Source organism: Petaurus breviceps, unplaced genomic scaffold, assembly GCF_028583685.1.
Source record: "Petaurus breviceps papuanus isolate PSGF00001 unplaced genomic scaffold, PetGlider_PUasm1.0 90849, whole genome shotgun sequence".
Taxonomy (NCBI): Eukaryota; Metazoa; Chordata; class Mammalia; order Diprotodontia; family Petauridae; genus Petaurus; species Petaurus breviceps.
In genome coordinates, this window is record NW_027187361.1 from 22,742,527 (window position 1) to 22,765,339 (window position 22,813).

Sequence of the window (22,813 nt, forward strand, 5' to 3'; positions counted from 1 at the left end):
TTGCAGTTTATGAATGTAATGGAATATTCTTGCTCCATAAGAAATAACAAAATGGACAATTTCAGAGAAGTCTAGGAAGACCTGTATGAACTGACATAAGGTAGAGTGATCAGAATCTGACTAACTAGTTACACAATATCAACATTGTAAAGAAAAACAACTTTAAAAGACTTGATAATTCTGATCAATGCAATGACCAATTATGATTCCCAAGGACTGATAATGAAGCATGTTTTCCACCTCTTGATGAAGTGATGGACTCAAGTTGCACAATAAGGTATACATTTGAAAAAATCTCCATCCTTGATGGTTCCTATTTTTTGTCAATTTGTAGCATATGTTGTGAAACTTCAGAGTTGATTTAACTAATACTTTCAGTGATTTAGAGCAGAGGTCAGCAAACTACAGCTGGGCGACTAAATTCCTATTGCATGTCATTTACACTTTTTAATGCAATAAAACTTGATTTTAAAATATTCTTAGCTTCTGGGTAATGTGGACCTTAGTTTACCAACCCCTACTTTAATTTTTTTTTTTTTTGCTTTTTGGAGGGCAATTGGGGTTAAGTGACTTGCCCAAAGTCACATGGCTAGTAAGTGTGTTAAGTGTCTGAGGCCGGATTTGAACTCAGGTCCTCCTGACTCCAGGGCCGGTGCTCTATTCACTGCACCACCTAGCCACCCCCACCAACTCCCACTTTAGAGCATGTTTTCATATGTTCATCTGTAGTTTGTAATTCTTTTGAGAACTTCAGTGCTGGTTTTGTAAAGGCAAACTGACAGAAGACAGGAGCCATCAAAATGGAATTTTTTTAAATGAGAAATATTCTATGAATGTGTATTCCTCGTTTTAAGCGAATAAATATCCTGAAAAGATAAAGAAGTAATTAGTGATCTTTGCATTTACATTGTTGTATTGTATATATTGTTTTATTGGTTCTGTCTGATGCTTATTCCCTATGTGTCCTTCAGGGGCTACTCCCTGGTCCTCAGTTTCCTCAAGTAGTAAGTGACAGAGTTTAGAAAAGGGACCTCAAAGACTTCACTCAGTTCTAGATTTTTAGATTAGACTCAGCTAGGTGGTATACTAGAATAAAGTGCCGTATTTGGAGGAAGGAGGATCTGGGTTCTAATTCTGCCTCTGGTCCTTACTAGCTCTGTGACAGTGGATAAGTAAATTAACCTTTCTGCCTCAGTTTCTTTACATATAAAAACGAAGAGATTGGACTTGATGGCCTCTAAGGTCCTTTACAGCACTAAACCCATGACCCTATGACCTATTATATCATTCTTGTGTAAATCGGAGTACCCCTGCATTTTCATCTAGTTCTCTTTTTCAAGCTGACCTTTACAGTTGGGTGAACAGCTTCGTTTTCTGGGAGACCTCTTCTGTTCAGAAGGAAGGCGCTTTTTTGCATTCCAGCTGTCTTCACCGAGCTTCTTTTCGATAAAAGAATTCCTGAGCAGACTAGTTTTTGTTGGTTCTGTTAGCATGTACAGAAAGAAGAGGTTTGGAAGATGGGTGGGGAAGGGGACGGAGAACAGATAATTTAGCTCAGCTTCTAAAACCTGGTCAATAATCTCTCTGGCAAATAAATACTGTCTTTACGTCCTTTCTTAAATTTTTCTTTCCATTTGGGCAGATATATACACTGATTTAGAAACTCTTTTTTGGGATATGGTACAATGTCATCAAATTTAAATAGCTACTTTGAGGTTTTCTGATCTCTCCCTCTATCTTCTATTCTGGGGTCTAATAATATATGTAGATCTATACTCTAATTACAAACAACCCAAATCCTTGCAAGTTCTTGGGTGCACTGAAAGAGAAAACATGCAAAGTTAGAGAAGTCCTAGAAAAATCAAATTTTAGGCAGTATTTACCATTCACAAAATAACATGTTGACTTTTCAAATGAAGTAAGTAATTTGGGGCAGCTGGGTGGTGCAGGGGACAGAGAGCCGGGCCTGGAATAAGAAAGAGTCATCTTACTGAGTTCAAATCTGACCTCAGACACTAACTGTGTGATCCTGGGCAAGTCACTTAACCCTGTTTGCCTCAGTTTCCTCATCTATAAAATGAGCCGAAGAAGGAAAAGGCAAACCACTCCAGTATCTTTGCCAAGAAAATCCCAAAATGGGATCACAAAGAGTGACAATTGAAACAACTCAGTAACAAATAAAACAGTTCTATGCCAGAGGAGAAAAATGCGCTTATAAGGTTTAGCTGAATTTCCCCTTATTAATCGGCCGGGGATAGGGAGGCTTTTACTGACATGTGCGTTTTCTTAAATAGCGAGGCCAAAGTCACCGTCTAACTAACGTCTGCCTGCTTCACACATTGATCATACCCAGACAACTGGTCAGCTTTGACTGCTTGGAGAGACAGGAAGCCCTGGGATCTCCTCGGTTAAGTACCAGTGCTTCCCTCCGGTGGTCTAGGGCTCTGATTTACACTGCTTGCTTTTCCTACATTGACGCTCATTCCAATTTGTGACCCTCCTGTTTTGGATTCTGACTTTAGTTTGGTTGACTCCTCATTGCCTAAATTTCACCTTGGTTGTGTAGGGGAGCCTTATGTTGATTCTCTCCTCATGACTGACAGGCTTCTATCCCATGATTCATTTCCTATTCTTGGCATTTACCTCTGATGACCAACAAGTAGGCTTTGTATAGAGCCCTCATGCCTCAGTGACCTGAGATTTTGTCAATTTAAGTGCCCATCCTGGTTCACTCAAAGAAGAAATAGTCACTAATGCCCGATAAGACTGACAGATGCCTTAGATCTCTACCAGTTTCATTCTATTTCAAGGTACAGAGCAGGGACCAGTGAGTCATTCAAGCCTCTTAAAGGGGATAAGAACAAGGACCTAAAAATACTTCTATTAACATAAGATACCAGATCCTACCTCTCCCCCAATAATGAAGCAGAGATCAATCAAGCTAAATCAGTACGGCCTCTCAAATCCAGCTTTCTATTGTCATGTGAACCCCAGGTATATATTCAGATGAGTGTTTGGTGCAGTTATCAAAATTTAAACAATAACAGCTCACATTTCTACAGTACTTAAAGGTTTACAATGTACTTTACAAATATTATTTTATTTTCACAACAATAACTCTGCAAGGTAAGCGTTATTATCCCCATTAAATGGATAAGAGAACTGAGAGAGACAAGGGTTAAGTATTTTGCCCAGGGTCACACAATCATAAGTGTCTGAGATCAGATTTGAACTCAGGTCTTCCTCACTCTAGGCCCAGAGCTCTGTCTACTGAGCCATCTAGCTACTTCTATAATAATCAATAATAATAAATGTTTTTGCCTTCATAATTGGCAAAAATTATAGGCTAATGAAGACAACAGTCCTGGGGGCATTTTCTTTTTTAAAGTGGGAGGGTGGATTTGCCTTGATTTCTATTCATAAACCTTTAGAATTTTACAACAAAGACAGGGGTACTACTGGGATGGCTGCCCACGTTTCCACTGACACCTACCGAGCTGGGCTGGGCCATGCCATCTGCAAAGTTAGGCCAATGTGAGAGCCGAAGCTACAGCTCTGGTTTCATTAACATCTGCTCTAACTCCAAACCACTGCTTGTACAGAAGCTGAGGAGCTTACCAAAAACAAAACAAAACAAAACAAAACAAAAGCACCTGCATCAGGGATAGAATTCAGACTTTTACTTACACCCCTTCTCCTGTGCCCACATAGCAACACCAATTCTCTTGCACAGAGAAGCAGAAATAACTAGAAATACATCTCTGAACTGTCTAACTCAGACACTAAAATGTAGGTTATGGCAGTATCAAAATCTACAACTGGATGGTGGGAATGATGTAGAGATTCCATTTCATCCCCAACTATTACCCAAAGTGGAAGGATGAATGATAGGAAAATTCAGCCCAGTACTTAGGATCAAATGTAAATCTCCTGTTCAGCTTGTACAATCTTTCATAGTGTCCCCACCTTTCCAATGTTCTCACACTCACACCTCTCCTCTTTAATGCAGTGACACGGGCCTCCTTTCTGTCCTGTGCTTACAAATACTCCCAGACATCTGGATGTTTCCACTGGTTGTTCCCCAGGCCTCAAACACAATCTCTCTTTATCTCCACCTCTGGCTTCCCTGAAGTCTCATCTCCTACTCTCCCACCTCTTGCAAGAAGCTTTTCCTTCTCCTCTGTGATTCTGGCCCTTTCCTTCTGTGATCGTGGCCCATTTTGTCTTTTTGAATGACTTTTTGCCTTGTCATCTTTTGTCTGCCCCATCAGACTATAAGCTAGGCTTTTGAGAGCAGCATTTTGTGCCTTTTCTTTTCGCCTTTCTTTGCATTCCTTGTGAATGTCAGTAATGCACAATGTCCAATAGGCGCTTAATAAATGCTAGTTGACTGATCAAAGGTACCTGCAAATGGCACTTTCTTCTTCAGACGGATTTGAGGTGGGCTTCCACAAGGACTAAAGAAAGCAGTCTCAGCTGGGGACACTGTCCTCAGGGTAGGCCTCTGTACAGGCATGTCTGTCGTCTTTTCTGCTGTTGAAACCACCGCATAGGTGGGCTTTTTATACCTGGGGGATTTTTTAGAAAGAAAAATGGCAAAGAGAGAACACAAGATATTTCTCCCAAGAATGCACAAGTATGTCATAAAAAGATCAAGGCAAACATGCTATGTTTAAACAATTAAATTCCTTTCCATTTCCACATAGGAAAATTATCCAAATAGACAAGTTTCGGTATAACCAATTTTCAGGGATGCTTTTCAAATCTTCATCTGTTCAATGAAAAATAGAGACAAAACTCCAACAGGGAGAAACTGCAAATCCAATTTTCCAAGCTGTGGTCCCCAGAAGACACAAAGAGAGCCAGCGTCACAATACGTGACAAACACATCATGAAGCCTCCAAGTGAGAAAAAGGGTAAAGCTGGGAAAATGAAATCCAGCCCCAGGACAGATTTATGGAACTGCAGCTGCTGCCTTCCTGCTTAGATGGCTCTACTGTTCATGGACATGAGCTAGCTGCCTGAAGTCAGGACTTGCACAAATGCAACAGTGACCCTTAACTTCTGCTGTATTTTTTCCTCTTTCCTCTAGATTTGTCATGTATATAGTATAGCTATCTGGTTTGGGGAATTGGCTGACAAAAAGTCAGGGACTAGATCTGAGCTAAACTGTGTATCATCGCTAGTAACCAATACAGCGTTCTGCATGTAGTGGGGGAATAATAAATGCGTATAGAACGTTGAATGATGAATATTTTATATGCAGAAAGAGTCAGAATGAATTTCACCAGAGACGTTTAAGGGGAGGCAGTATCCGGGTGCTGTGGAAATGTCACGAGATACATTATCCTGGATTGTCGTTCGGCTATTTTTAGTCATGTCCAACTCTTCGTGACCCCATTTGGGAATTTCTTGGCAAACGGTTTGCCTTTTAATTTCTCCAGTTCATTTTACAGATGAGAAAACTAAGGTAAACAGGATGAAGGGACTTGCCCAGGGTCACACAGCTAGTAAGTGTCCAAGACTAGATTTTAACTCAGCTCTTTCTGATTTCTAGGCTGGACCGCTGTACCACCGAGCTGCCCATCATCCTGGGGTCACTTGTCTCCTGTGGTCCTCATGTTCCTCATCTATAAAATGAGGACATACAACTATGTGAGTTGTAAGATTTCTTTCAACTTTAATTGCTAAGGTCCTATTTCAATTTTATGTTAATGACACTTGTGAAAATATAGGTGGACAGGCAGACATGATTTTGTATGTGTGTGTGTGTGTGTGTGTGTGTGTGTGTGTGTGTGTGTGTGTGTGTGTGTGTGTGTGTGTAGTGGCTAGAATAACTTCTTTTGCCTGGAAGAAAGATAGCGAGTTAGAGTTTACTGTCCAGTACATTTAGGAAGTAACCATACAAGAGAGTTCCTTCCATCCAGGAACAGAGAAGTAAAAGAGACATTTGTAAAGAATGGATCGCTGCCTTTTATTCTTTGCACCATATTAGTTTGACTCTGCATAGCAACATTCCTCTGCCTGTTTTGAATCAAGTCACTCTTTAATTTCATTATTCAGCCTAATGGCAAAAGCAGATACACTAGTTAGGCAGCTTATGCAGCTCAACTGCAGATCTCCAGTGGGAGGGAGAACAGAGTGAATGCACAAACTTACAGAAAGGATTCACTATAGAAATATTTGTTATTTTTTCATTTAAATATTAATTTGTATAAATGGCCTAATGATTGATGATTAATATATGTTCAATTAAACAACTCATTTAATTGGGAGGCAGAGTGGTAGATTTGGAGTCAGCTGACCTGACTTCAAACCTGGATCTGTTGCTTATTATTTATGAGACCCTTGTGCAAATCACATAACATCTTTGGACCTCAGTTTCCCCAACTGTAAAATTAGGTGGTTAGAATAGATGACCTTGAAGGTTGTCTTTTTATCTATGATTCTATGAATTCTATGTTCCTGTGTTTATCCCTCCCAAGTCTGGAATGCAAATGTAAATTTTCAAAATATAAATATATAATTATCAATTATTCCACATTAGAATAAAATTTCATACAATGAGGCTGTTCTATAACCCACGATTTTTACTGACCATGCTTTTCTAGTGGGGATATCATGGATCCTGTTGAGTGAAGAATCATTTAAAATAGATTCATTCCTAAGTTACTTCCCAGTTAACAGTCAACGTTATTACTAATGATGGCTGATGTTTGTGGATCATGGAAATTTACAAAGCCGTTTCCATACTTTTTTTTAATGGTTCAGATGAATGATTTTATTGAATTTTCAGTGTAGGAGTTCCCTTTGCCTAAGTAAATTGGCAGCTTAGAGGTTAAGTGACTTGCCCAGAGACCTGAGGGTGCACAGTGACTTGCTATAAACAGCTGCCAAAAGTGAAACCTGAACACAGTGCTTTCTGACTCTGAAGCAGGCTATCTTTCCACTTCAAAAGTCTGCCTCTCTTTACATACATTATTTCATTTTATTTCGGTGCTCTCTTGGCAGAGTATTTACATTCAGGGCTGGCATTTGAATACCTGTACAATACTAAATATTCATTAGAAAATTATACATATTGTTCAAAACTTTTAACGGTATAAGAAGGCACATAGATATTGGTGAGTAGTTTCATGGAGGGCCCACTTGGGCCTTCACCACAGCAGGTTCTGTTCTCAGCCCTCTTCTCGGCAATTAAAAGGTCACTGGTAGCTTTTTGAGGGGCAGTTAGCACCACAGTACACAGAGTTCCAGGCCTGGAGTCAGGAAGACTCGTTCATATTCCTGAGTCCAAATCTGGCCTCAGACACTTACAAGCTTTTTGACCCCAGGCAAGTCACTTAATCCTGTAAAAGGCAAACCATTCCAGTGTCTCTACCAAGAAAAGTCCAAAATGGGGTCACAAAGGGTCTGAAATGAGTAAAACCACTGAACAACAAGTGTTCATAATATAACCTGTTATAAACTTTAAAATATGTTGTTTTACCTTTTTTTAAAAAAAGAGAGCTGGCTAGTAAACATTTACCAACACGCCCCTGGAGTGAGGCTGTTGTTAGAATTGAACTTTTTCCTCCAAACCTTGAGATTGGGAAGAGAGAAGAATATAACCAGAGCTGTGGTGATGGTTTGAAAAAATATTAAGGAATGGAGGGCCTGGACAGCTCACAGTGAGAACAGGCTAAGGCATGGGGCCATATTTCTAACTGTCCTTTCTGGTACTGGTGGTACCTTCTTTCATACTCCCCAGTTCACTGGTCCTGTTTGGAGAATCACAATATTCCTTGATCCCCACTACTCAGATTTCCTCTACCCCTACCACCTTCCCTCAGCTACTCCTTTAATGGTTTAATCCATCCAGTCGTAGCCTAATCTAGGTCCTGGAGACTTTTATCTCCAGAATTCCGTGACAATTCTTTCTCCTTTCTCATGGATGTTGGTGCCTGGCTTTGCCTCAACTCTCACCCTCCTCTAGTCCTCAAAACACTGTTGATGCTTCCTCAAAGATCTTACATGAGAGCCGTGACAAGGTGTGGAAACGTTGAGTCCTTTGTGCACATCTCAGATTTTGTACTTCCTGAAACACCTCAAATGACATTCTGAGCTAACTGAGGCAGTGACTTGTAACTTTGTCTCTAAAATAAACTTGTTTGAGCTCGCTGAAATGGAATTTAGTTTCAGATTAGATCATAATTGTTTTTATCTGGCTTCTCAAAACTAAACTTAAGGAAATCTTAATTTAAGGCTTCTTTTGCAAAAATCAATCCTGCAAAATACACCAAAGGAACAACAATGTCAAAGGAAACTGAACAACAAATTTCAGAGGACTTGAAGAAGTGAACAAGTACGTCATGTGAGAGTTAGAGTAATTACTCAGTTTCTTCCTCTTTTTCTGCATTATGACACCAGTCCAGCATCATGGATTCAGTGCAAAGGTTTTGCACTCTCTCGAGGTCATTTTGTCCCATTTCAATTTCACGTAGCAAAAGGTTCAATTGTTCATTCTGCCAAAATGAGAAGCAGACACATATACTACTCAGAAAATATTGCTGATCCACATTTCACAACAACATTTCTCAGAGCTAGGAATCTGGTTCAGGAAAAGAAAAAAAATAGGATTTCATTTATTTTTTCCATTTCAGTTCCACAAAAGGCCAATCAAGTGGTCGTCTTTCAATTAAAGTCAAGTTAGTCAAGTCAACAAAAATTTTTTCAGATAATGTCCTCCCTCCCTACTCTATTTGTTAATCTATTATTTAATTAATTTTGACATTAACTTTTAAAAATTTCTGAGTTCCAAATTCTCTCTCTCCCTTATCCATCGAGAAGGTAAGCAGTATAATATCAATTATACATGTGAAATAATATAAAACGTGTTTCCACATTAGCCATCGTCAAGCATTTGTTAAGTACTACATGCTGGGGCTTTTGTTAAATGTTGGAATGGCGGGGTGGCTAGGTGGCGCAGTGAATAGAGCACCGGCCCTGGAGTCATGAGGACCTGAGTTCAAATCTGGCCTCAGACACTTAACACAAAAACTAGCCATGTGACCTTGGGTGAGTCACTTAACCCCAATTGCCCTCCAAAAAAAAAAAGAAAAAATGTTGAAATGGCAAAACTAGTCCCTGCCCTTGAGATCTAATGGGTGAGAGAGGTTGCTGTTCATTCATTTCAGTCAAGTCTGACTCTTCATGACCCCATTTGGGGTTTTCTTGGCAAAGATCCTAGAGTGGTTTGCCATTTCCTTCTCCATAACATTTTACAGATGAGAAAACTGATGCAAACAGGGTTAAGTGACTTGCCCAGTCTGGAGTTACACAGTTAATAAGTGTCTGAGGCCAGATTTGAGCTCAAGTTGAAGAGTCTTCCGAAGTCAGGGCCCAACACTCTATCCATTGCATCACCTAGCTGTGACAATGGCAGAAGGCAGGGGAGGGAGAGATAATGGTATAACTTCATAAAAACAAGGTGTATATGAGATAATTTCCTTTCTAATTACCTTTGGATAAATTCATAATTGTACAATGTAGGGGAAAGCATTTAACCAACACAGAGAGTATCCCAAAAGTCCATGCAGTTTTAAGGTTAAAACTGTACTCAGACTTTGGGGACACCTTGTAGTCCAAAATGTTACTTACAATTTATGCACAGTCTACATGTGGCCATTTCCAAAAACAGGATGTCAAGTAATCAATATTACAAGGGAATTAATTTCCATAAGAACACAAAGCTAGAGCTGGAAGGTATCTTAGAGGTTCCTGCTTTCCTTCCTTCCTTCCTTCCTTCTTTCTTTCCTTCTGTCTTTCTTTTTTGCAACATGGCTAATATGTTTTGCATGACTTCATATGTATAATGGGTACTATTTTTCTTTCCTTCTCAATGGGTATGAGAGGAGAAGAGATTATTAGTGAAGATAATGAAAATAAACATTTTTTAAAATGATAAAGGGGTTTGAAGCACTCACAGCCCACACTAAGGCTTAGATGTACAAGATACAGTTTTGCCTTCTTCTGGTGGAGAGCTAAGGAGTAAACTATAGAGATTCTAAGAAGGGGAAACTGAACAGGAAGTAAAAGGAAGGATAACAGGTCCTCCTCATCCTTGGCAATGTCCTCCCTGACATTTACATAATCTCAGAATCACAGGTTCAGAGTAGGTAGGAACCTTAGAGGCCAGCTCTCTCGTTTTACAGATAAGAAAAGTGATTCAGGGTTCGAAGAGATGTCCAAAGTCCCAAAATCACACAGGTAGTGTTTCTTGTAGCAAGATTTGAAGTCAGGTCTTCTTGCCAAACTCAACACCCTCAGCAAGGACCTGAGTAAAACATACAGATACAACTTTTGCTGCCATTTTCTCTCTTCTATCTTCTCTGGTGGAAAGAAAAGCAAGCAGCCGCTCCCACTGTCTTTTCCTATGCCAGGCTAAGGATCCTATCATCTCTGGGCAATAAGGGGATAGAGCACCAGCTTAGGGACAAAGCAATATACACACAGTGCACGCTTACAGACTGGCATAGCCAGCAAAGTGGTCTTTGTTGCTGCTTTTCTGTGTGTGTTGTTCAGTTTCCCAGCCTCAGTCTTACATGCCTCTGTGCTGCGCCAATCAGACTGGTACAAGAGGACTCTTAACTAATCAGACACATACATGTGGACTCTGGCCAGTCAGATGCTGAGTCGAGCCATGTTCAGAAAGCAGGCATTAAGGGAGCCAGTGATGAAAGCGCAACACAATGCTCAGAGAGAAGCAGCTTGGGTGGGTGGCGAGGGGAGACCTGAGAGCTGGGAGACTCTGGAGAGTTCATTGCACTATGCTATTCCACCCTTAAAATTACCCACAGCAGCAGTCCTCCTGTGTGCTGCGTGATGGGCTATACACAGATACAAGCCAACAGGATCATCCATGCCCAGGTGCTTAGGTGGCATTTTGTTGTAGGGTTTTGTGGTGGTTGTTGTAATAAGATGAAAATCATGGTTCACTAACCTCAGGTCTGTAATTCTTTTTTTTTTTTTTGGAGGGGGAAATGTAAGGCAATTGGGTTAAGTGACTTGCCCAAGCTACTTTTGTGTTAAGTGTCTGAGGCTGGATTTGAACTCAGGTCCATCTCTCTCCAGGGCTGGTGCTCTATTCACTGAACCACCTACCTGCCCCTCAGGTCTGTAATTCTAAACCAAATAAACACCAAATACCTCCTTCCCTGTCAGAGGCATTCTTACCATGTAAACACCTGGCTCCAAAGCATCCTGGGAACCAAAATGAAAGTAATGGAATTCTCCTCCAGTCCTGAAGGAGAGCTCCTTCAAGAATTCATTGGCATCTTCATCGTGGTAGTTGAAGGAGATTGTATGAATAGGGATTTTCTTTCGATGTTGGATTTGACAAAAGATTATTTCCACAGGCTTTTGTTGGTTATTTTTAAAAGACAGAGGTGGGGGAAGGGAAAATTGAAGAAGAAGGAAAAGGGTCGGGGTAGGGGAGGAGATAGAGAGAGAAAAGGAAGGAAAAGAAGAGAATAATTTCTTAGTACACACGCCACTGTGACACCAATAATTTTCGTTTTACAATTTCATGACTAAACAATGGATGTATTGGCTTCCTTTTAAAGTCAGTGGCTTGGTTGTGGTCTTCATGCATATAAAGTCAGCAGTTGATATGATTTATGAGTTTAAATAAGCAACTGGACTTCTATTTCCTTTTGCTTTAAAAAATGCATTTAACTCTGATGGTAATGATCTGCACCCAGAACACGTTGCATATAGAGCAATGGTTATAAAGCAAACACTTAAGGGAAACTAATCAGTAAGCATTCATTTAGGAGTTTATTCTGTGCAAAGCATTGGGCTTTCCAGCCTGTGCTAAGTGCTGGGAGATACAAAGACAAAAGGCACACTGTCACTGTCCTTAAGGAGATTACATTCTAATGGAACCATGACCAGGGAATGTGGAGAACTATCTTAGCATTTATGCAGTCTGCAAATGGCATGCTAATGCTTCCCCCTAAGGACTAATGAGGTCATTCCTCAGCCATCTCCAATCATCCTGATGTATATTTTGCCACTGGACCCAGATGGCTCCAGGGGAGAAAGTGAGGCTGGTGACCTGGCCCCACTCAAGTCCAGTTCACTTGCAAGTGAAAGCATCACCTTCCTGATGTCCTGGTCCTCTTTGACTAGGACAAACAGCCAGGAGTTCACAAGAAAGCTGGCAAAGAAGAATGTCCATAGCGTATTCCCATTCCCATAGTGACAAAGAATGAACCTGGTTCTCTTGGACCCAAATAAATTAACAAAGGGTGTTTGTTGTTCAAGAATCTTTCCCAGAGTTTGGGGAATGAGATTTAGCGTGCTGTGCTGTACGTAAGCCTTGGGTAGCACACCACTGTAATCGCCAATCCTTGGTCACTCCCACTGTCCGCTTTCCACGATCTCTGGCAGCCAAGCCAGGGACAAACCAGCAAAACTAGCAAAGGGATCAAATCAATTTAACTCCACACATGACGTAATTCATGTTTATGTAGCACTTCAAAGGCTCATAGAACTGTTCTCTAACAACCACTTGGTGAAGAGCATAGCCCAAATAGTGCTCATTCCATTTTATTTAATGGATGAGCTTCAATGAGGTGAAAAACGTGCTGGTGATCACACATCTATATGGTGATCCTGCACGCAGACCTGGTCTTTGGTCTCCAAGCCCTCATGAGGTCGCCTGCCATACAGAGAGGGGCTCAAACCAGACAAAAATATAATTGGGAAATATTTAACAAAAGAAATAAAAATACAATAACACACAGATAACAAGTTTTAAAACCAACCAAACTCAAGTAGAAATGGGGTCACTAAACCATACATAAAGACCCCTGATATTGACATATTGACTTAAGAAAGCCACTTAATAATATTATCTATTTCTATTGTATTTTTAATTTTGTTAAATATTTTCCAATTGTATTTTAATCCAGTTCGTGTTGCGCTGGAAGGTTTTTTTGGTCATAATACAATGCCATCTCTATGTTTGACATCTATGATTTATACTACAGCATTCTATGTACAAGGCCCTACACTATGCTAGGCATTGAAGGATATAAAAATGACTAACACAGTCTCTGCCCTTAAGAAGCTTTCATTCTAGTAGCCAACTACAAATCCATGCTCTCTAGCTTGGAGAGGCCCTACACTTCTACTCAGAATCCTCTTCTCAACTCTCTTTTGTTTTTGTTTTGTTGGTTTTGGGGGAGGAAGGGGATGGAGAGAAGGTAGGGGAACTGGGGTTGTGACTTGCCTGAGGTCACACGGCTAGTTTTTGTGTTAAGTGTCTGAGGCTGGATTTGAACCCAGGTCCTCCTGACTCCAGGGCCAGTGCTCTATTCACTGCGCCACCCAGCCACCCTGATTCTTCACTCTCTTTTATTCAATCAAGAAGAATCTAAGTGCCTATTATATGTCAGGCACTGTGCTTGGGTAAGTAAAAAGAATGGAACAATCCCATAGTAGAGAGCTTACTTTCTAATAAGGGAGACAAAAAGTACGTGTATATGCACATGCAGCAAACTAAAAACTAAATAAATGCAAAAAACCCCAGAAAAATGAAATACAAGGTAGTTTTGGAGGGAGGATGCCAGCAGGAGGGAAGATCAGGACAGGCTGGATCACAGTGGGGTAGGAGCAGTAATGCCCAATGAAGCTGGAAAACATGGTTGGGGCCAGGTTGTGAATAACTTTAAAAGCTAAATAGAGGACTTAATACGTTATCCTAGAATTAAGAGGAAACCATTGCAGTTGATTAAATAAAAATAATGGTCAAATCTACATTTAAGGAAAATTATATCAGCAGCAGTGTGTAAGATGTTGCAAGATTTGAAAATCAGGGTGATCAGTTAGGAGGCTGCTGCAATAATCTTGGTGAGAGGGATGGGGGCATGAACTCAAGTGCTGGTTGTTTGAATGGAAAGAAGGGATTAGATGAAACTGATGGGGACATAGAGGCAGAAAAATTTGGCATCTATTACATTTCTGGCAGCTATTCCAAACATTTTTCATCTGTAAACCACAAATCTGCCTTCCTTACTTCCAGCAAATGACCTAATCTAATTTACTAAGAAGATGGAATCAATCTAACAAAATCCTTGAACTTACCTCTTCTCTATTTCAGAAAGGATTTTTGTGGCCTGCCTCTCTGTATTACATTATTTCACACGAAAATATATTCTTTGCTTCAACTTTTGCTTTCAGTAGCACATCTCCCATGACTTGGAGGGGCAGGGAATTCGTGAGGTGAGAAGGGAACCCAACCAGACCAGGCATGGCCACTGGTTGGGTATCCATGACTGAGTGGCTCCCTGTATTTGTATATTAAATAGTTTTTAGAGGAAGAAGCTGTTCAGTTCCATTCATCTAACCTTCAGTAGCAACCTTCAGTAAGGACTTTCTGACTATGGGTAGTATAGAGATGAGAGCAGGGGAAAGGGAGAAGAGAATGATAAGGTCCTGAAAGATAATATTAGCACTAATTCTTAAAATATATATATAGGTATGCCCCTGATTGGCTCTTTCCTTACTATATTCCATCAGATCGTTTTCTCCCAGAAATCAAATTCCAATACCTTGTTCCATGGGCATGTAATTTCACAAGCAAGGCATCTTCTCTTTTCGTGGAGTATTGCATTTATAGTTGTGCATAACCTAAAAGAGTCAATAATTCTTCTTGCTTCATTTTATTCCCATTGTCTTTAAATGGAAAAGCTGGTTTCCAACTTAAGAAAAATGTGGGAACCTTCTGGATAGTTTTTTTTTACCTAGAATTGGTTTTGAGGAACTTGGAGACTCAGTTTACCACAAAGTGCTATTTCAAATACTTCCTACTGCTTCTTCCCTGTTCTCCCTATGGCTAAAATATTACCTGGTCAGGTCTCCCATCAGTCAGAATATAGATTACTTTTGTTTCTTTATCAGCAAAAGCAGTTTTAAGGGCATCCATTGTATTGGTAGAACTTCCAACCTTAGGATAGAGAGTGGGGGGAGAGGATTAAAAAGAAAAAAAGACATTGGAATATTACTAAAGAGTGATGAGTTTATCTAATTTTGATTCTACACATCCAATCAATTGCCAAATTGTACGTCTTTCCATACGCTTCCATCTGGACTTGGTCCAAACTCTGGTCATATACTAGGACTTACAGCAATATCCTTCTCATCAAATACCCTGCCTCCAATATCATCATTCTACCTATCCTGATAAAATCATCCAAGCAATAAATATGTATTAAATGTGTGTTAGTACCATGTGCCAGGTACTCGTAGACACTAGAGATAAGAAGGCAACAGTGAAAAAGTCCTTACCCTCAAAGAACATACATCTTTTAGGGAAGCCCTTCCCCAATACACACACACACACACACACACACACTCTCTCTCTCTCTCTCTCTCTCTCTCAAACATAAACAAAGAATATAGAAAATAGTGCAATTTTGAGGGGGAAGTGCTACCAGTTAGGGGGAAATCAGGAAAAAACCAAATGTAGGGGGTGTCACTTGAACTGGGCTTTGAAGAAAATTAGGAATTCTAAGAGGAAGGAAGGAGAGGGAAGGAAAGAAGGAGAGAAGGAGGGAGGGAAGGAAGGAAGGAAGGAAGGAACGAACGAACGAACGAACGAATGAAGGAAGCATTTATTAAGGACCTGTTATGTGCCAGGCACTGTGATTTTACAAATATTATCTTATTTAATTCTCACAACAATCCTGTGACGTAAGTACTATTATTTTCCCCATTTTAAGTTGGAGAAACTGAGGCAGGTGGAGATTAAATAACTTGTCTGGGGTCACACTGCTAGTAAGTGTCTGAGTCCACGTTGAACTCAAGTCTCCCTGACTCCAGAGCTGCTATTCTATGTACTGAACCACCTAGCTAGCCAGGATGGGAACCCCAACGAGACATGAAGTGTCACATATAAAGGAAAGCAAGATGTTGAATGGCTTGTAGAGTGCATGAAGAGGAATATTGTATAAACCAGGAAATACAGAGTTAGATCGCAAAGGGTTTTAAGTGACCAGCAGAGGTATTCGTATTTGACCCTAGAAGTAACAGAAATCTGCTAGAATTCATTCAGCAGAGGAATCACCTAGGGCAGCTAGGTTGCACAATGGATAGAGCACTGGGACTGAAATAAGGAAGATCATCCTGAGTTCAAATCTGGTCTTGGACACTTACTAGCTGTGTGACCCTGGGCAAATCACTTCACCTTGTTTGCCTCAGTTTCTTCATTTGCAAAATGAGAAAGAAATGGCAAATTGCTCCACTATCAAACCCAAATGGGATCATGAAGAGTAAAAAAAAAAGACTAAATGAAAGCTGAGAATTTTTAGAGCATCTCTGATAAAGGCCTCATTTCTCAAATATATAGAAAACTGAGTTAAATTTACAAGAATACAGATCATTCTTCAATTGATAAATGGTCAAAGGAGAGGAATATGCAGTTTTCAGATGAAGAAATCGAAGTCATTTCTAGTCACATGAAAAAATGCTCTAAATCACTTTTGGTTAGAGAAATGCAAATTGAAACAGCCTTAAGATACCACTTCATACCTGTAAGATTGGCAAATATGACAGAAAAGGAAAATGATAAATCTTGCAGTGGATGTGGGAAAGTTGGGACACGAATGCACTGTTGGTGGAGTTCTGAACTGATCCAATCATTCTGTAGAGCAACTTGGAACTATGCCCAAAGGACAATCAAACTGTGCATGCCCATTGATTCAGCAATACCACTACTAGGTCTGTATCCCAAAGAGATTTTTAAAAGGAAGAAAACAACTTATTTGTACCAAAATATTTATAGCAGCTCTTTTTGTGGTGGCAAAGAATTGGAAATTGAGGGGATGCCCATCAATTGGTGAGTGGCTAAACAAGTTGTGGTATATGGTTGTAATGGAATACTATTGTGCTATAAGAAATGAAAAGAGACTGATTTTTGGAAAGACTGATGCAAAGTAAAGTGAGCAGGAGAATGTTGTACACGGTAACAACAGTATTGTATGATGATCAACTGTGAACGACTTAGTTATTCTCAGCAGCACAATGATCTAAGACAATCTCCAAGGACTGATGACGAAAAATGACATCCACATCCAGAGAAAGTCTAAATGCAAATCAAAACATATCATTTTCACTTTTTTTCTTTTTTATGTTTTTTCTTTTAGTCTGTTTCTTTCACAGCATGACTAATATGGTATATGTTTTATGTGATCGCACATATATAACCTATATCAAATAGCTTACCATTTTAGGGAGGAGGGAGCTGAGAGAGGGAGGAAGAAAATTTGAAACTCAAAATCTATTTTAAATGCATGTTAAAAATTGTCTTTACATATAATTGGAAAAAATAAAATATTATTATTTTAGAAAAAGAACAATAATGACAACAAACAGATCTGTGTTTCAAGAAAATAATTTTGCTAGCTAAGTAGAAGATGGAGTGGAGAAAGGAAATATTTCATGCTGGGAGAAAACATTTAGAATAGACCAGGTGAGAAATGATAAGGTCCTGAACTAGGGTGATAACTTGTGAGTAGAGAGAAGGGGATTCAACCAAGAAATGATTGCCAAGGCTTGGTAACTAAGGGAAGGGAAGAGAAGAGAGAAAAGAAAGGGGCTCAACATTTATATATCTATCACTATATAACTGTGTGTGTTTAATTTGCTTCCCACAAAACCCCCATGAAGCAGATGCTGTTATCCCCATATGATAGATTAGGAACCTGAAGCAAACACAGATTCAGTGATTTGCCCATTGCTACACAGTAACTAAGGCTGGATTTGAACTCAGATCTTCCTGATTCCAGGCCCATTGCACTACCAGCTGCCTCCAATTGAATATATATAGGATGAGAAAGAATGGGAAATCGAGGATGACATGAGGTTTTTGAACCTTTCTGGATAGAAAGCAGTACCCTAATAAGAAAAAGGAAAAGTTGGGGCGGCTAGGTGGCGCAGTGAATAGAGCACAGGCCCTGGAGTCAGGAGGACCTGAGCTCAAATCGGCCTCAGACACTTAACACAAAAACTAGCCGTGTGACCTTGGGCAAGTCACTTAACCCCAATTGCCCTCCAAAAAGCCAAATAAATAAATAAACCAGAAAAAGGAAAAGTTTGGAAGAGGGGTGGGTTTGAGGGGGAAGAAAGATAATGAGTTCCCTTTGGGAAATATAGAGTGTGGGACACTCAGCTAAGAACATCGAGGGGGTGAAGAGAAGCAGTACCTAGGAGAGATGGTGATTTGCGTTGTGGAGGACCACCCTCATCTTCACCTGTTCCTTAAAGGGGCTTCCTGCTTCCTACAGATTAAGTCCAAGATTTATATACTTTACGCTCTTAAGTCTTTCATCAGGGTACTGAATATCATTTTATTTCCCTAATCGGTTCGAATAACATTCTGTTCCATCTTCATTTATTCATCCTTTTCCTTCCTTTGAGCCTTACCAAGGTAGCACTCTAAGCCTTGAATGGTGATTCCGCTGGACCCCTCCCATTCGTAGCCCTTTACTTACATAGGTTCTGATAGCTACTCATCCATGAACTTTTCCTGGATTGATTAGAGAAGGGCTGACAACTTCCACCAGCTCTCATACATCGGACACAAGACGGTCACCCCTACAACTATTGAGCCCAGTTTTCTCCACTCCTATATTTAACCTTCCTGTTACTTGCTTGATCTATAAATGTACTACTTATTAACATATCAGTTTAATATTTCTACTCTTTTTTGTGTAGATCCTATGGAAATCCCTTTTGTTGTATAGGAGATTAGCCCCGTAACTCGAGAGATTCTGTCACAGCACCTCAAAGAAACACTAACAAACGCTATTCATTGAACATCAGCCAGCCATCTCCATCATCTTTCCTCTCTTAGCTCTCAGGCGATGCTCCTAAAACATGGGTCTCGCCAGGTCATTCCCTCGACCCAAAAAGCTCCAGTGGCTCCCTAAGAACTCCAGTATCAAATACAAAAGATCTTGGTGTTCAAAGCCCTGTACAACCTGCACTCTTCCCCGACTCTTTCCAATCTTCTTATGCCATACAGGCCCTCTCCTCCATGATCTGGGGACTCTGGCCTCCTAGAACAAGACACTCCATCTCCTGTTTCTGGGCATTTTGACTGACTGTCTCCCATGCCTAGAATGCTTTCCCTCCTCACCTCCACCTCCTGGCTTTGGTGGCTTCCTTCAAGACCCAGTCAAAAGCTCACCTTCTGCAGGAAATCTTCCCCAAACCCCATTAATTCCAGTGCTTTCCCTTTGTTGATTATTTCCAATTTCTCCTATATATAGCTTGTTTGTACAAAGTTATTTGTCTGTTATTTCTCCCATTAGATGAGCTCCTTCCAATCAGGGACTGTCTTTTACCTTCCTTTGAATCCCCAGGGCTTGGCATGATGCCTGTCACACAGTAGGCTTTTCATGTTTATTGACTGACTGCCTTTTAGGCAATATCTGTGGTGAAGATAATGATGACGATGAACTCTGTAACTCTTTTTTGACCTTCTCTCTATTCGTGGCGCCATTCTAAAAGCATATTTTCTAAAGACTGGCCTTGAGATTCCAAAGCTGCCCCTTGAAACCCACAGGAAAAAAAAATCACACAGGCACTGTTGTTGGGTTTAAAAAATTTTTCTGCTTCCAAAAGGGGAGGGGGGAGACTGAACCATAAAATATAATTCAAATTACATTGAGGTTAGACTTTAGCTCCAATGATTCCAGGAAGCTAAATAACTTATATTGGATGCTGTCGTATACTGTAAGTGCTTCCAAAAGACAGCTTGAAGCCCTCATTATGGATTTTCTGTCTTGAAGATATAGCTTTAATGCTATTTTATCTATGTGTGTTTATGGGTGAAAAACTAACTTGGTTACTGTTCCTTCAGCTGTCAGCGCAGTTTAAACAGACTGCCTGAATACCTCTTGGCATGAGCTTAATAAGATTATCCACCCCTTCTTCACCTCTCTTTCAACCCGTCTTTCTGCATGTCACCTGTTATTTGGTAAATGTAAGTGTCGCTCTCTTGGCCTTTCATAAAATTCAGCTGAATTTCAAAGAAGTTCCATTGTATTGTGGCTTGGAGTTCACATACGTATATTAGGTGTTATTTAGATGGCTGGTATTGAGGGCAGGGATTCATTTATGTCTCTGTATCCCTAATGCCTAACACTGTGCCTAGAACACAGAAGGTGCTTAATAAATGCTTGTTGATTGATCACAGACTTAGATTTGAAAGACACCTTAGACTAGCTTCTCCCATTTTATAGCAATAGTTAAGAAATAAACTAGAACTTTCCACATCATGAAGCTTTTGGAATGGCAAGCTACATATTCTGGACTTAACCTGGTAAGCAACTGAGGTCCACTTACGGTATCAGGGCATAAAAATGGAACTGATTGAGCCTTTATATGGGAGCTCATTCATTAAAATGATCAGTTATGCAAATATTGGGGGTTTTCATATTCACTTGGTCATCTCTAGTGATTTTGTAACACAGAACCCACTATATTTCCATGTTTTAAAAGTCATGAGAACCACAATACCATATCTGATTTATTGCAAATTCCAAATCCATTAAATAGCGTCTGAACTAATGAAAGTTTTCCCGATACCTATAGTCAATAAGCCACAGTCCATAGGATCACAGATTTAGAACAGGAAGTGATCTCAGAAACCATCTAGAGCCACCCCTTCATTTTAGAGACAAGAAAACTGAGACTTGTAAAGGGGAAGTGACCCACTACAGAGATAGTGAGTGACAGACTCAGAATTGGAACCCAGGTCCTCTGGCTCCCAATCTAAAGCTTTTTTGTCTATATCACGCTGGTTTCTCATGCCACTTGGTAATTTCATGGGTTATTCATTCACGCTGGAAGTATGAAATCAGCACTTTCTTTCCCACGACCAAGTTATCACTCTGGCCCAGAATTTTACAGCTACTGCTACTTCATACGGTAATTAGTCCTTCCTTTTTTAACAGAACCTCCAGGGAATAGGATTGCTCTGCATGATGGCAAAGCCTCAGCTTTGATTAAAATTCAGAGTGATCTGCTGATGTCTCTTGCTCCTTGACAAATCTGGGTCTCTGAGGTCCGCCATCTGGACTGCTTTAAAGATGGCTATGGTCCATGGCCATATTTGGCTTATCAAAAAACAGATTTTGATTCTCTTCTTGGTGCCTTTTCAAGCACCTGGTCGATTATTGGGTTGCTAAAAAGGAACTTTTAAAAAAAGACGAAGGCCACACACTCCAAGAAAGGAAAATTTTTGAGAAAAGGAATATCCTTTTTAATTGGCTATGTGTTTAAAAAGCACAGTTAGATACTGTAAAATTTTATTTCCTCTAAAATGATGATCCAATGGTGTAGTTCCAGAAAAACAGGAACATTGCTCATGGTACTATGATTTGGTACAATCTTTTTAGAAATCCATATGATATTATATGATAAGGGAAACAAACTATTCATACCCCGGTCCAGGGAAAACCAATTATCTATACAAAAACATTCCTAGGAAGCAGCACAGTGCAATGGAAAGAACGAGTCCAGAGCGGGAAGCTGTCATTCAGTTGTTTCAAATGTTGTCTGACTCTCCAAGACCCCATTTGGGGTTTTCTTGGCAAAGGCACTGGAATGGTCTGCCATTTCCTTCTCCAGTTCATTTTGCAGATGAGGACACTGAGGCAGAGTGACTTGCCCAGGGTCACACAGCTGATAAGATTTGAATTCAGGAAGATGAGTTTTCCTAACTCCAGGCCTGGTGCTCTATTCACTTGCATTACCAAGCTGCCTTGAGCTGAAAGACCAAGGTTCAAATCCTGACTCTGATGCTTACTTCATGTGTGACCTTGGGCAAGTCACTTTAACTTCCCTTGGCTTCAAGTTTCCTCAGAAATGAGGGAATTGGAATTATGAGGTCTTTGAGGTCCCTTTCAGCTCAAGATTTGTGATCCTATGAGTGTTATTTGTAATAGCAAAAGAATGGAAACACCGTACGCATCCAACAATTAGGGAATGGCTTGGGAAACTATGGTATATGAGTGTATCGATCTATCGAACAATCAAAGAGTATTTATTAAGCTATGTGCCAGGTACTGTGGGCTCAGCATGGGGGACACAAAAAAAGGCAATCTACCAGATTCAGCAGAAACTCAATATATTATCAACTGGTTGGCTAACTTTCATGTACTCCTTGTTTTCAATTATCATTGTTGAGTCATTTCAGCCATGTCCAAATCTTTGTGACCCCATTTGGGTTTTTTTTGCAAAGATACTAGGATGGTCTGCCATTTCCTTCTCCAGCTCACTTTACAGAGGAGGAAACTGAGGCAAATTAGGGTTAAGTGACTTTCCCAGGGTCACACAGCTAATAAGTGTCAGAGGCCAGATTTGAACTCAGGTGTTCCTGTCTCCGGGCCCAGTGCTTTATCCACAATACCACCTAGCTGCCTGAATTCATTATTATTAAAAGTGAACATATTTATTTAGCAACTCTCATTCTGGGATCTCAAAGCATTTTTGTAAGAATTTAAATAAATACAGACATAAGAATAGATTCCATCCCACTCATTAATGCTTCTTTTCCAAGTCATAATCTTCATCTTACCTGAAGGTTTTTAACCCATTCCTTAGCCATTTTCAAATTTTCTTCATTAACTTCAGCAAGTTTCTCCTGCCAAGCAACAGCCTTACCATCAAACTTCACAAAATTGAATTTTTTTTTGAATACCAGCTGCTCCTGTAATAGACAAATTTTATTCAACCATAAAATATTCATTTTCCCAATATG

At 40.1% G+C, this 22,813-nt stretch overlaps 1 protein-coding gene across 1 annotated transcript in view; it reads right to left on the reverse strand.

Moving 5' to 3' along the window:
• VWA3B (von Willebrand factor A domain containing 3B) overlaps positions 1-22,813 on the reverse strand; it is a 210,539-nt gene that overhangs the window by 75,379 nt on the left and 112,347 nt on the right. Inside the window, exons 12-17 of the mRNA XM_069073058.1 lie at positions 22,631-22,762; positions 14,894-14,992; positions 11,215-11,397; positions 8,374-8,504; positions 4,405-4,568; positions 1,346-1,483 (exon numbers count right to left, since the gene is read on the reverse strand). Of these exons, the coding sequence (XP_068929159.1) occupies positions 1,346-1,483; positions 4,405-4,568; positions 8,374-8,504; positions 11,215-11,397; positions 14,894-14,992; positions 22,631-22,762 (847 nt within the window). The remainder of the gene's footprint in view (positions 1-1,345; positions 1,484-4,404; positions 4,569-8,373; positions 8,505-11,214; positions 11,398-14,893; positions 14,993-22,630; positions 22,763-22,813) is intronic.